At 50.3% G+C, this 14626-nt stretch overlaps 1 protein-coding gene across 1 annotated transcript; it reads right to left on the reverse strand.

Moving 5' to 3' along the window:
- Positions 1-304: 304 nt before the first annotated feature.
- Positions 305-11342, reverse strand: SV2A (synaptic vesicle glycoprotein 2A). Its single transcript, XM_049775696.1, has 12 exons — positions 10391-11342; positions 8881-9061; positions 8105-8256; positions 7868-8001; positions 7209-7298; positions 6480-6590; positions 6243-6331; positions 5010-5174; positions 4725-4858; positions 3296-3502; positions 2138-2297; positions 305-1870 (listed from the first exon to the last, which is right to left on the reverse strand). Exons 1-12 carry the CDS (start codon positions 11010-11012, stop codon positions 1687-1689), a joined length of 2229 nt encoding a protein of 742 aa, XP_049631653.1. The 5' UTR covers positions 11013-11342; the 3' UTR covers positions 305-1686.
- Positions 11343-14626: the final 3284 nt, after the last annotated feature.

The raw sequence follows: 14626 nt of genomic DNA on the forward strand, positions 1-14626 counted from the left end.
TAATAATCCATTAATCTGTGATTACATACCTATATTGATTGCATGTCTTAGCTATTTTATTTACTAACTGCAGCAATGAAAATGGTGTGTGTGTGTCCTTCTGAATGAATGTTTTAAGTCCTGAACATAAGTACCCAAAAGTGGAATTGCTGGGTCATAGACTCAATTCCAAGTTTACTGAGGACATTTTCCACAAGGATTGGCCATAAGGCATCAGGGCCATTGGCTAGGGGAAAGAATATTCTCTGCAACTGTCCCTCTCCTGGACTCACCCAAATCAAACCAAGGACAGCACAAGCAACCATTCTGGATTGGAAAGATATTTCCTTTTTATTTTTCATGATTAGTTTTCATTTTTCACATTGACATGTTGTATTTAGGGTCCCCAGGAGAGCAGAAAGATGGAGAATCCCTCCGGGGGCTACAGGAAGATGCTGAGTCCAGCAGGGAGGGAACATGGCAGTCCTGGGCACAGACAACAGACAGTTACCACCTGGGGCCACAAAACAGGTGTGGCCATGAGCTGGGGGTGCCAGACACAGCAAGAGGAAAGTGAATTTGGATTTTCTTGTTTTGTGTGGTTGTTTGTACTTTTATCCTTTTAACTTTTTTTTAAACATTTTTACAAACAGCTAAAAACTACAACACATCACAGCTATAGTGGGAGGGGGCACCAGAGAAGTGACCACAGGGAGGCAGGCGGGGCAGGAGCAGCTTAGCCTACAGGGCCAGAGGTGTGGAAATGAGATGGGAAAAAGGCTTGGTCCTCTGCACAGGGGTCCCTGTCTGACTGCTGAAACATGGCCTCTCTGGAGGAGCTTCCAGGCTGCAGCTCCTCCTTGTGCTTTTGACCCACTGGTTTGCCCTGGAACTCTCCCTCTGGGGTCCCAGTTGAGCTCCAGGTTGGGTTGGGCCTGGCACAGCCAGGGGTAAGGCCCCATCCAGGCATTACTCTGGCCTCATCACCGTGGGCCCTGGACTCCTCCCAGGTCTAACACTGAAACAAGCTAAAGGGTAACCATGGGAGACAGGGATGCACATGTCCCTTAAAAGTACCCTTGGCTGTATCTGAGGATAGTCTAGGGGTACCCCTGCCCATGGCACGTCTACACGCATTCACACAGTCCTGTTGGGCTGCCTCCGAAGGAACTAGAAATCAATCTGAAAACTTGTTCCAGAAAGTGCAGCCCAGAAGAAAAGTGGAGCCCAGGAACAGAGTGCTATTGCTACGCTCCCAGAGTCCAGCTGAAGGGTGAGGGCTCCCACCTGACTCCCAAGTTCATGGTCTATGGGGTGTACACGAGTCTATGACAAGCCCCTGCCCACCCCCCAGGGCATGAGTGCTCTGAGGGGTCCAGGCAGAGGGAAGGCCTGGGAGGGCATGAAACCTGCTCTGGAGCCAGGAAGAGAGGGTCTCTGGCTAACACTGGGAAGAAGGGCCAGGCCAAGCCTTCTCTTATGAAGTCAAAGGTAGTAGGAGAGGGCCAAAGAGCTGCACCCCAGCCCTGGGACCATGGCACCTTCCTTTAGTCCCAGCCCATGGGGCCATACACAAGCACACACACATAATCACATGGCTCAGACACCAACATGGAGGGCTGAGGGGCTGGGGAGCAGGGCAGGGAGCAGGAGAGGGAACTGTTGATCTCACAGTGTGCCTGCCGCCCTGAAGCCCCAGGGGCCCCCTCATTGCAGCACCAGCCCCCGGGTCTCTGGCAGCTTCAAGGCCAGAGAACTCCCAAGGGCCAGGGCAGCTGAGGCAAATAGTATGGGGGCAGCCTTGGTGATTCCCACGAAAGAGGTGAAGATGCTGATCCCCAGCACTGCTGCCAGCTTGCACAGGGCGTTCAGAAAGCCAAAGGCGGTGGTTCTGCACAGGAGCCAGCATCCATAGAGGGATGTAGGACAGAAGAGTGGCCGGTACAATCAGGGAATAGAGAAAAATTAAGAGGCCAGAGAGAGAGAAAAAGAGACCCCAAAATCAGGTTAGTAGTTATGACCTCAATGAGCAGATGCTACCAACTTTTAGAGTTTTAGAAACTCAACAGTGTGCCCATTGACCTGAATGTATTTCTATTCAGCCCACTGCTCCCCTAAATCTTCTGCTCTATCTCCACCCACAGCCCATCCCATCTACCTCTTGTCCGAGGGGTAGAGTTCAACAGTCAACACGTCCAGCGCGTTCCAGGAGGCAATGCTGACCCCACCGAAGAGGCAGAGCAAAGCAATCATGGCTGACTCGCTGTTCCCAAAAGACAGGAAGAAGCAAGAGACACAGGACATGACACTGGAGCCAGCTAGAGTCAGGAAAGGAGACAAAAACAAGGGCCTAGTTACACAGAAGCCTGCTACACCCAGCCTTCCCTCTCAAGCTCCTCCAAGACTAGCTCCTTGTGAGGCTCTTTCTCCTTGCAGGGGTCTCAAACTCAATTTACCTGGGGGCCGCAGGAGGCAAAGTCGGGGTGATCCTTGAGTGCAAAGTCAGTAGTAAGCCTTGAACATTGGGGGGGGGTGTAACCCAAACAACTAAAACAAAACAAAACAAAAAAAGATTCCTCTAGGGCAGGGCCATAAAATGTTTTATGGAGGGCTGTTTGCGGCCGTGAGCCACTAGTTTGAGACCCCTGGTAAATGGACACTATCAGGAACAATTATTTTCTCAATGCCAGCTATGGACCAAGCAAGTTGCATGTATTTCACAATGTCACTCTTATGAACAGGTATGATCCTCACTCCCTTTTGTACGTAAGTGGGCTCACAGATGAATCATCAGCCTGGAGCCAGAGAGACAGTATAAACAAGTAACTTGGATTTGATCCCTGACACGACAAGTAGTCTGCAGTCCAGAGTGACCCCTAAGTACAGAGAGTAAGCCCTGAACAATGCAAGATGTAGCCCAAAAATAACTTCCAAGCTGGAGATGATACAGAAGGGAAGGCACTTATTTTGCATGCAGCTGTGTGGCTGTGACCCTGGTTCAAATCCCCAGTGTCATATATGGTTCCCTGAGCAACACCGGGAGTTAGTCCTGAGCATAGATCCAGGCACAGTTCAAGTACTGCTAGGAATGACCCCAAAACAAATAAAAAAAAATAGCAACAACAACAATAAAAGATGCATAACTTCAGCATCTGTACTCTCCACCACTTGCTATTGCACTCTTCCTTTACTAATCCTCCAGAAGTTCCCATGCCACATTCAGCTCCAGCTGCCACTATGCAGAAGCTGGAATGGAATCTTCACTTGCAATGCTTGATAATAGCCCCCACTTCGGCACCCCACTTCGGCCTCTCACCAAGCATTCGGAGCCTCCCAATCTTGTCCATGAGCAGAGCAGACACAATATTCCCCGGAAGTACAGCCAATGTCCCCAAGAAGCTGACGAAGTAGACCATGTAGGCACCTTCTCCTGTCCCCGTCACATCGAGCTGACACCCTTCCTTGTTGTGCAGAAACGTGCTGTTTACCAGGCGACTCTTCACAAATTTGTACTCAAACAGATCTGGGGTAAAGACCAAGATATGTGGAGTTAGGGCAAGGTGGGAGAGGAATGCTCCTGCTCTGGGCTGCCTCAGTGAAGACTCTCACAGGATGCCATCTCTATTATAGAGGTGACACAGCTGCCAGCAAAACACCCAGACAGGCTCTCCCCAAATTTCCCACTAACAGTCTTTAGTGCTGACTCCTTTTGGTTTGTCCTGAATTGACTCCAAGCAGCCACTATGTGATGGATTTAAGAAACACCACTGAAAATATCTAAAATTATGAGATGGCCTCTTCATTCATTTTCCAGTGAGGTGGTTCACCGGAGGTAAGAAAGTTCAAGGGAGCTCACAAAATCAGCACTTCTTTTGCAAATCATTGGCGAGTTATTGCTAAAGAAGTAGATTCAGATGCTAGATAAATAGAGCTTACAGCACTTGCCTTGCAATGTAGCTAACTCTGTCTGGATTCCCCCCAAGGACCTCCAGGGGCAACCCCCAAGCACAGAGCCAGGTCTAGCCCCTGAGAACTTCTGGGCATGTCCCAAAATGCAAGAACAAACAAAAAAGCAAGAGGATTCTGGAGTCTAAGAGAGGACTCAGAGGCTTAGAGTATGTGCTTTGCATGTAGGAGGCCTGGGTTCCATCCCTGACAGCTCATGATTCCCCAGCAGTTCCCAGAGCATCCTTTAAGCAATAAGGCCAGAGTAATCCATGAGTACCACCTTGTGTGACCCCCCAAAAAACAATCCATGTAGTAAGTCCCAACCTGAGACTAGAAAGGGCATGTGCCTTCCACAGGGCTGACCACAGTTTGATCCCTGGCATCCCATATGTATACTGAGCCCAACCAAGAGTGATCCCTGAGCACAGAGCAGCACCAGTGCTGCTCAAAAAATAATAACCACAACAATAAAACAACAAAACAATTCCCAATGTTTGTTCCATCAAATCTCTGATTATTTTTCTTTTCCCCAAAGACTCTCTTATGAATGATTTTGCACATAAAATCACTGCCTGAGCTACATTTCAGCCAGATACAAAGAAAAGGGATGTTTTCACCAGCTATTCCAGTTCTTACAGCAAAATGTTTCCATTCCATTTCTAGATTCCCAGCTTGCAGCTAAAAGGTCTCCAGGATGAAGATTCAGGAGAACCCAAAGTGAGGAAATAAGTTAAATGCCTTCTCCCACTTTCCCACCCCACCCTTTGGCCCAACAGACACCAGACACCCCACCTTACCAGTGTTGTAAAACACTGTGTTGACAAATGTACAGTTTCGAAAAAACGTGTTGGTGGATGTGACATCCTCAAAATAGCACTCTTCAAAGAACGAGTCCTCAAAGATGACAGATTTTAGACGCAGTCCAATGAACCTGGAAGACAAGTGGTGAAAGGTACTCCCCTCCTATACCCCAAATTGGCACTCGTAAGAGACCACAGGACTTGGTCCTAAACTCCTAGCTAGCAGTGAGGGTCAGAGGTACAGGATGTGAAGTATAGAGTGAAGCATGCATCTGCACGTACTTGTCATTGAAGTATTGGCCCCCACGGTGAATCTGATTCTCTAGAGTGAAGTTGAAGGTCACGTGCTCCACACGCTCTCCAGGGAACACTTTGGTGCGAGCTGCATAGTCCACAGCCTGGAGGTGGCGGATCATGTCGGGGAACCAGACAGTCAGGCCGTAGTAGCTAAAGTGTCCAGGAAGATGGAATCACACAGAACTCTGGGACTGGCAAGGGGCAACGCGGAACGAGAGGCCAGGACAGGAGATGCTGTCAGGTGTGCCTCACCCTCCTCCCTTCACCAACTCTTCTCCTTTTGGGGGGTAGACTGGGAGGCCCACCAGCTGTCTCAGGGACAACTCCTGAAGAGGGCTTGGGGCACCATATATGGTGCCAAGGAACAAACCCTAATCAGCCGTTTGTATGGCAGGTGCCATAACACCTCTTCGGCCTATCTGGTCCTCTCTCTCACCAGTTGTACTAACCTATTCACAATTCCTTTTTTGGCCAGGGGTTGGGGGATAGAAATGGTGCTCAGGGAATGCAAAACATATGCCTTAATCCCTGTACTAGTTCTCCACAGAATTCTCTCTCTAATCATTGGGGGGGGGGATATTGGGCACACCCAATGATGCTAGGGCTTACTCCTGGCTCTACAGTCAGAAATCACACTGGCAGTACTTGAGGGATCATATGGGATGCTGTGGATCAAACCCTGGTCAACCTCTTACATGGTTAATGCTCTTCCTGCCGTACTATCTCCCCAGCCCTTTTCTTATATCTTGCCAGTCTAGCTGCTCTTCCCTCACCCTAAAAGCTCCCATCCTATTCTCACCTCAACTCCCATTCATCTTCCTTGTTAAGGACCCCCTACAGTTATTTGAACAACTCCAGAAGGGCTGAGATCATGGCTACTTCATGCCAGCACCATGTGTGGCCCAGAATAGACACTAAATATAGCTTGTATGTATTGATTGGGGATTGTTTGGAGGGTCATATCCACTGGTGGTGTTCAGAGTTTACTCCTGGCTCTATGCTCACTACTGGGGGGCTCAGGGGAACATATATGGTGGCTGGATTGAACCTGGGTTGGCCAAATGCAATGCAAGTGCCCTACCTGTTGGACATTGGCTCTAGCCCTTTGCCTATCTGTTGGACAAATGAATATAGGGTGAAACCTTAGAGGAGGTAAAGAGCCCCTTTCTTCAGTTTTCACCCCCTTCATTTCTGTTTCCATACTCCTGCTCCCCTCACCTGAAGGACATGGTAAACCATACGCCCATCATCATCAGTGTGATGCGCCGATATTCAGGTCCAAAGCAGGAAAGGAAATTTCCCCAGACCTGGGTGAACAGAAAGAACTAAGTTGGACAGCTGATGTACTCACTTCCAGCAACCCACACCCCAACAGTCTGCCTTTCACCCCTTGAGTCACCTACACACCAGCTCCAACCCTGTCCCTCTCTCCCCTGGCCCCACCCATCCCCTTACCTGTCCCCCCAGGCTCAATGCCCGGACCCCCCAGCGCTGGTACCAGGTCCCTGTATCAGACTGGATCTCAATCAACTCATCCTCCTGGTGAATCGTCTTAATTTGGGTCACCTGAGAGCAAGAGAGGGGCTGAGTCCCAGAGAGCATACTTCCTACCTTCCAAGTATAGGGGTGGGGCTGGAGGGACAGGAGCTTTCTAGGAAGGGGTGAGGGATGTCCCTCACCCAGAGAGGGGCCCTCTGGGGGCTGGGTGTGTGTGGGGGGAACAGGAGGATGGGGCTAGGGAGATGGGGGCCAAGGGGAAAGGGGTGAAGGATGAGGATGGAGAATAGGGTGGGGCTGGGGGATGGTACTGGGGAATGGTGATTGAGGGTATGGGGGTTAAGATGATGAGGTTAGGGGGAGAGAAAAAAAAAAGATGATGAGGGCCGGGAAGGTGGCGCTAGAGGTAAGGTGTCTGCCTTACAAGTGCTAGCCAAGGAACGGACCGCGTTTCGATCCCCCAGTGTCCCATATGGTCCCCCCAAGCCAGGGGCGATTTCTGAGCACATTGCCAGGAGTAACCCCTAAGCGTCAAATGGGTGTGGCCCAAAAACCAAAAACAAAAAAAAACAACAAAATAAACAAAACAAAAAAAAAAAAGATGATGAGGTTGGGGGTCAGGAAAATGGGGGCAGAATGGGATGGGCCTAGAGGAATGGGAGGGGCAGGGGGCTGGGCCAAGCTCACCGAGAAGACGCGCTCTGGGTGCCCCTTGGCGCGCATGTTGGTATCATGCACCTGCTTCAGCACCATCCAGGCCTCATCATGCTTCCCATTCTAGAGTTGCAGACACCCATCAGTGAACCCCCACAGCAGTTTACAGACCCCTGAGCCTCCCACAATGTCCAGCCTGGTTTCTGGAGTCACTGGATACTGTAGAATGCTGCCCTCTCCCCAGCCCTGACTCTTGGTCCCCAGCTATGAAAGAGCATTCAGCTGGACTTGGGCAGGGATGGGGAAGAGGACATGCAGGGGACAGGGAAGTGCACAGATCCTGGGGCTCTGGGGTTCCCCTGAAAGAGGTGAAGTCTAAAGCAATGGTGATGGGCAGAGACATAGCAAGGTGGTTCCCATCCCTAAGAAAGTGACGGGGAGAAGGGGGACAGGGATGGGCCGTAGTTTTAGTTGTCAAGTCCGAGCTAGGTCAGGGCCTGCCAAAATCTTAGGCCCCATGTGAAATGGGTGCCCTGGTTCACCACCACCCCAGCCCTTCTGGAGATGCTTCCCCAGGTGACGGGAACCAAGTCCCCAGAATGAGGAGCAGCAGGCAAAAAAGTAGCCAAACCTAAGTGGGTGTCTGAACACACAAGCCTCTGTGCCTCCCAATTCAATCCCATCCCAGTCACCTCCAGGAAGAAGCGGGGACTCTCAGGCTGTGTGGTCAGAGCCCCGATGGCAAAGACAGAGGGGAAGGCGCAGACGAGGACAAAGACCCTCCAGCTGTGGAACTGGTAAGCGGACCCCATCTGAAAACTCCAGCCTGGCGAGGACAGGAAGAGCATTAGCAGAGCTGCCAGAGACAGGGGACACCCAATCCAGGTAGAAGAGTGGGAGGGGGTTCTTCAAGGGCAGGGGCTGCTCACCATAGTGGGGGATGATGGCCCAGGCCATAGCAGCTGCGTATACCCCACCAATCATCCAGAACATGCACAGCCAGCTCAAGTGCTCCCCACGTTTCTCCTGGGCCAGAAACTCGGAAAAATAGGAGAAGACAATGGGGATGGAGCCTCCGATCCTGGGGAGCAGTGCAAGAGTTCAGCATAAGGAGGAAACATTCTTCACCCCCCTCCCCAGTGCTTAGGAGCCTTTGAAGGGAACTCCAGATGAAACAACCAACCATGGCACCTAGGGAAGCAGGCAGGGGTTCCGGCCAGGAAGAAAACTACAATGGCTCTTGAAGAGGACAAACTGCAAAAAGAGGGGAGACCCCAAAATAAAAGGGTGGGCAAGGGGAAAACAAGGGCAAGTTTGTGGAAGGAAGTCTACAACCCTAGAGATAGGCAGAGGAGGGGTGCAGGCAGGAGTCTAAGGGAACAGGAGGGGGGCAGCTCAGGGTTTGGGGAGCTGGCAATGATAGGCATCAGCAAGGTATGGAGAGGAATGTGGGACATACAGAGATTGGAAAAGGGGTTCCTAGATGCTCAGGTGTAAGGTCAAAAATCCCTCATGAACCCAAGCTCTGAATGGAGCTGGGGATCAGGGGTGAGGAGTGGCCCAGGAGGGAATGGCTTGCAGACAGGAGGCAGGGATCAAGCCTGACAGTGAAGGGAGAACAAAGGCAATTGATCTTTTGGCTCCAACATCACTGAGGGGCCACTGTGACCACCCCAAGCCACAGTCCTAGGAGGCAGACACTCACCCAACCCCAGAAAGGAGGCGGCAAAAAAGGAAAGTGCCATAACCCTGGACAAAAGATGAGAAAAAGGCGAAGACACTGTTGACAGAGAGCGAGATGAGCAAACATTGTCTCCGGCCCAGCCGGTCAGCCAGGCCGCCCCAGAAGAAGGCACCCACCATCATGCCCAGGTAGACGATAAGGCCTGGAGGGAGGAAAGAGAAGCACATGAGAAGACAGAGAGTCACTTCTCCTGCCAGTCATCACATAAGATGGAGTGAGTCTGGAAGACTAAGGCCTCCAGAGATGAATGCATGAGAGAGATGAATTTTATGGCAAAGATGCAGTCATCTGTGCAGGCCAGGGACTCAGAGGCAGAAACAGAAACATGGGATAACTCCAGAAATCTACATTTTCTATCTTCCACTCTTGTTTGCTCTCACTTCTATTGCAACACTCAAGGTTGTGGGGAGCTTGGGGGATCCTACGGGGTGCCAGGAACCAAACCTGAGTTGACTACATGCAAGGCATATAGTATGGCTCTGGCCCTACTTTTAACACACACATATGCAAATATATGCCATGTCTGACTTGTCTGAAACGAGGAATGGATTTTACTAGTTTCCCAGATATTTTCTCTCTCTCTCTTTCTCTCTCTCTCTCTCTCTCTCTCTCTCTCTCTCTCACTCTCTTTCTCTCCTCCCCCCCCCCCCCGCTGGGTCCCATTTATCCTCCCTTCAGATTCTCTGAAGTTCCCTGAGAAAGCCTCCCCAAAAAATCCCTCCCCAACCTCACCCCACCTTGCTCAAATCTACTAAAACTCTCTCTAGCTCCATTAAATCTGGAGTGGCATGGGTAATTAAACTCCCATTTCTTCCTCCCTTCCTGAAAACAGTTAAATGAGATAAAAAAAAATAATAATCTATTCTATACTCTACCTATGTCTGTGCTTTTTTGGAAGATGCAAAGCAAATGGCAACACAACAGGCTTTTTTGTTTGTTTGTTTGTTTGTTTTGGTTTTGGGGCCACACCCGGCTGTGTTCAGGGGTTACTCCTGGCTATCTGCTCAGAAATCCTTCCTGGCAGGCAAGGGGGTCCATATGGGATGCCAGGCTCGAACCACCTTTACTCCTGGGTTGGCCACTTGCAAGGCAAATGCCCTACCGCTGTGCTATTTCTCTGGCCCCACAACAGAGATTATTGAGTGAGCAGAGGGATTCCTCCTTCAGGACCCCTTCCTGAAATGGCCATTAGCCCCTCAACACTACACAGGCTGCCTAGACCAAGTAACAAATGATGGCCGGGATTCTTCTTGAGACCTAAATGGACCCCCATGAACCAAGGAGTTTGGACACTGGTCCTGGCGCCCAAGTCAGGAAGCAAAGCACACCAGTACAAGCTCTGAAGAAACATGACATGGGAGCCCCGGCACTACAGACCACCCAAGCCTCTGACTGCCCTTCTTCTCACATGCACATTTTACCTCCTCAGAGGAGGGGGTGCATGAAGGGGTCAGTGCCCCCTCTTACTTACCTAGCATGCCTTTGTTGGAGTCGGACAGACACATGTCCTTCTCAGCGCTTGGAAGCACAAACCCCACCACAAAGACCTCCACACCATCAGCCATGAGCGCCAGCCCCAGCACGAAGTAGAGAGTCCACTGGAAGCGGCCATGGCCACATTCCCGCAGGATGGTTTCATACTGCTGGGCCAGTTCTTCTCGTTCCTTCCTCCGCTGTGCTTCCCCCCGGCCTCCAGAGGGGGCCTCCCCATCGCCTATTCCCCCCCTCACTCCAGCCAGAGCTGCTCCATCTGTCATTCGCTCGCTTTTGCCCCCAGACTCTGCACGGGGGATACCCTGATATTCGCCCTCGTAGATCTCGTCGTCCTCATCGTGGCCCTCTGTGGCATCACTGGACGCGCCCCCTTCCTCCTCATCCTGGGCCCCTTCCCCACGATAATAGCTGTCAGCTGGGGCAGGGAAATCGTCCTCATCATCCTCTTCCTCGAAGCGGGAGTAGGATCTGCGGGAATATTCGTCCTGGACCCGGTCTAGCCCCTTCACCACCTTCTTGGCTGCATGCTTCTTCACTTCCTTGGCAATGTCCTTGGCTCCCCGGATGAAGGCTGCCCGGTCACGGAAACCCTCTTCCATGATGGGGCTGGAAGGTATTCTGCAGAATCACCTAGCTCCCTGCTCCTTATGCAGCCTTTTTTTTACAAGGACTTGTGATGTCAGAAGGAAATGGGTTCACCTGTCTGTGTGTACAGGATGGAAGCGAAAGGAGGGTGGCCAGTGAGTGTGTTGGAGGGGAAAGCAAAGAGAGAGCTCTGGTCTATACCCCCAGAAGGGGCACAAGGGCAGGGGCACCAGAAATGAAAGGGAAGTCCTAGTGGGAAGCTATGCTGAGGAGCAGGGAACTGAGAAAGACCACCTTCTCTTCCCCCACCTCTGGGGATCTAGAAAAAGCAGAAGAGAAAAGGAGGTTTGTGAGATCTCAGAGGCCAATAATGTCAACCCAGAATGTCAATCCAGGGCCCCCACCCTGCCAAAGCCCTGGCAGCCACAGCTGCACCCACACCCACAGTCACTGCCAAGCAAAAGGCCCAGGTTCACAGCTTCACAACTAATCTCCGCAGATGAGAACGCCAAGTACACTGGGTTTGGGGGCTGGAAATTCTGGACTCATGTAAAATCATCAACCAAATTCTACAGATCCTGGAGTTCTTTGATGAGGTTCTTTAGTACTGACAGTCCAGTTGAAGCAAACCAAATTAGATATATAAGTAGCATAGAAAGATCTGAGCAATAACGCAGTGGGTAGGGTGCTTGCCTTTCCCACAGCCAACTTGCGTTTGATTCTTGGCATCCCATATAGTCCCCTGAGCCCTCCAGGAGTTATTCCTAAGATCAGACCCAGGAGTAATCCCTGAGCATCGCTGGATGTGCCCCTCATAAGTAGCATAAGAAGACAACTAAGCTCAATAAATAAAAACAACAGAATGCTCAACTAGCATCAAACAGTTTAGTAAACCCTCAGATAGTAATTTAATGATTCCACTATGAAATACAATTTCCACAAACATATTTACTGAAGTACTTTTCAGTAAAATAGTAAGCAATATAAATAATAAGTTGTAACAAACAATATAAATAAATTGTGCCTTTCTCAGGGGGCAGACATGGAATTGGATGGGAAATGGGACAATTGGTTGAGGGAATGTTACATTGGTAGCGGGATCAGTATTGGAACACTGAATGCCTGAAACAACTGTATTGTGAACAACTTTATAAACCATGGTGTTTAAATAAAGTAATAATAAATTAGGGCTAGAGTGATAGTATAGCAAGTTGGGCACTTGCCTTGCACATGGCCACCAATAGTGATTCCTGAGTACAGAGTCAGAAGTAACTTTTGAGCATCACCAGGTATGGCCCCAAAACAAAATAATAATAAAGTATTAAAAATAAATAAAATAATCTCATGTTAGTAAAATATTTACTAAAAATAATTAGTAAAAGGAATGCCAACCTGGAGCCATGCCTGGGCTAGCACTCTTTCCTGGTTTTGAGGTGATCTGAGGCCCTTCATTTCCCCTAGAGAATAAAGCCCTCTTCAATTTTTTTCCTTTACAATCCAACTGGGAATCAGGGCTGGAGCAATAACACAGTGGATAGGACACACCAACTGGGATTCAGTCCCTGGCACCCTATATGATCCCCCAAGCCCAGCAAGAGTGATCTCTGAGTGCAGAGCTAGGAGTAAGCCCTGAGCACTGCCAGGTGTGGCCCCAAAATAAAAATAAGAGACCCATAGCAAAAGCTACCTCTGGAGTGCCAGAGCAATAATACACTAAACAGGAATCTTACCTTACATGCAGCCAGCCTAATTCAATCCCCAGAACCATCCCAGGACCACCAGCAGTGCTCCCTGAGTACAGAGCCAGGACCACTAGGTGTGACCCCTAAACAAAACCAAAGCATCATCTCTGAATGTGCTTCTGGCTGAGCAGAAACCAGGGATACTGGCCAGGAGAGAGGTGCATCATCCATACAAAGGATGCCCGTTGTAGTGACATGACCTGCAGGGACATCCCTGCCACCTACTAACTGACCTTGGGCACGTGGTTTTCCTAAGTCTCAGGGTCCTGAGAGTTCAACTGCAGATAATGATTTCGATTATCACTATTATCTGTAAGATCCTAGGCTCATACTGTAAGCATAATATCTGAATTTTTCTTCCAATCACAGTGAAAACGGAGAAGAGGAAGAAGCAACAAGGAATAAGCAAGGGTCTTAGATGCTATCAGTGAGTATCTCTCCCAGAGTCCCAAATCCCTCTTGTCTATATTCAAACTAACTGCAGCAGTGTTCCCTCCAGTCAGACCAGAGATGACACCTGAAACCAAGGTCGAGATGTCAGAGCAAAAGCTCAGGAAGAGGTGATGATCACCTAGGACACCCAACTGGATCCCTTTGGAAAGAGTGATTCAAATGACAGTATTGCCAACATGGGGTCTCAAGTACTTGTTCTTCCCGTTTTAATCCTTGTAATCCTTCACGCTCCGCCCCCAGGAGTCAAGGAAAATGGACAAACACGCAGTGTCTAAGAGGCTGGTGTGGCATAAAACGGGTCATGGATCTTCCCTTTTTTTTGTTTGTTTTATGTTTGGGGGACCCATCCGGTGATGCTCAGGGTTCACTCCTGGCTATGCGCTCAGAAATCGCTCCTGGCTTGGGGGACCGGTCTGTCCTGGATCAGCAGCGTGCAAAGCAAACGCCCTGCCGCTGCGCCATCGCTCCGGCCCCTGGACCTTCCCTTTTTGAAAGATCCTCTAAGGGGAACCACATAGAAGCTCCCTCCTTCACAAGACAAGGAGCAAGACTAATGTGATCATTGGTCACTCACCTAAAAATATCCTGATTCTCCCAGCTAAGGCCTTCATTATATGTCACACATATACACACATAATTGTGTGCTTACACGTAATGTGCACCCTCATGAGCATACAACTACATATGCATAAACACAGGGCGCACTCGTGTGAATATACATACATGCAGAGATGTACACACTGCAAAAGCATTCGCACGCAACATGTAAAAGCATCCATACACGCACACACATACATGCACTCGGGCACCCAGAAGCCCTAGAGGCAAGAGTGACCGGAACATGGTTCAGAAAGAAGCTCGGGCAAACCGGGCCCAATTCCGCAGGAAGGACAGACCGTGCAGTAGCCGTGAAGACCAGAAGGAGGAATCTGAGCACATTCTCCTGTGGTTCAGACCCAAACCCACCGCCTTGTTTTCCTCTTTTTTCCCAGCAGAGCTCTCCCCCCCCCCCAAAAAAAAAAAAAACCGGAAAGCAGCAGCTGACACCACCTCGCCACCCCACACCCTCCCCCCGTGGCCTGTATCTGCTCACGATTCATCCCTCTGCACTCGGCCCAACCACCGGGGCTGACCCATCCCAGCAGGATCTGAGGCTGCCACAGCCAGCTCCTACACACCCCCACCCCGCAACAAGCCCGAGAGGTTAGAAGGGAGAGAATCCAGGAGGCAAAATTCTGGGGGGCTGGGGAGGAAGTGCTGCTATTTTTAGCCCCAAGCAGCACCGGCGGCGGGTGTGGGAGAAGCCAGAATTGGGGTGGTGGGATTGACAGATCCAGGGGTCACCTACAGTCAGGCTTAGATGATGCACCTGCCTGGGAGATTTTCTGCCTAGGGGAAGAAGGGGGCTGGGGAGGAACCCCCAGAGCAGAGGT

The sequence above is a fragment of the Suncus etruscus genome, chromosome 6 (assembly GCF_024139225.1).
Source record: "Suncus etruscus isolate mSunEtr1 chromosome 6, mSunEtr1.pri.cur, whole genome shotgun sequence".
Classification (NCBI taxonomy): domain Eukaryota; kingdom Metazoa; phylum Chordata; class Mammalia; order Eulipotyphla; family Soricidae; genus Suncus; species Suncus etruscus.

What these genes read in the sequence shown, in the direction of transcription:
- SV2A (XM_049775696.1), bottom strand. Translation starts at nt 11,012, where the DNA reads ATGGAAGAGGGTTTCCGTGACCGGGCAGCCTTCATCCGGGGAGCCAAG. An exon ending in CATTGAGCCTGGGGGGACAG is followed by an intron (nt 6,332 to 6,479) that starts GTAAGGGGATGG and finishes CTGTTCACCCAG; the next exon opens with GTCTGGGGAAATTTCCTTTC. An exon ending in TGGTTTACCATGTCCTTCAG is followed by an intron (nt 5,175 to 6,242) that starts GTGAGGGGAGCA and finishes TGGACACTTTAG; the next exon opens with CTACTACGGCCTGACTGTCT.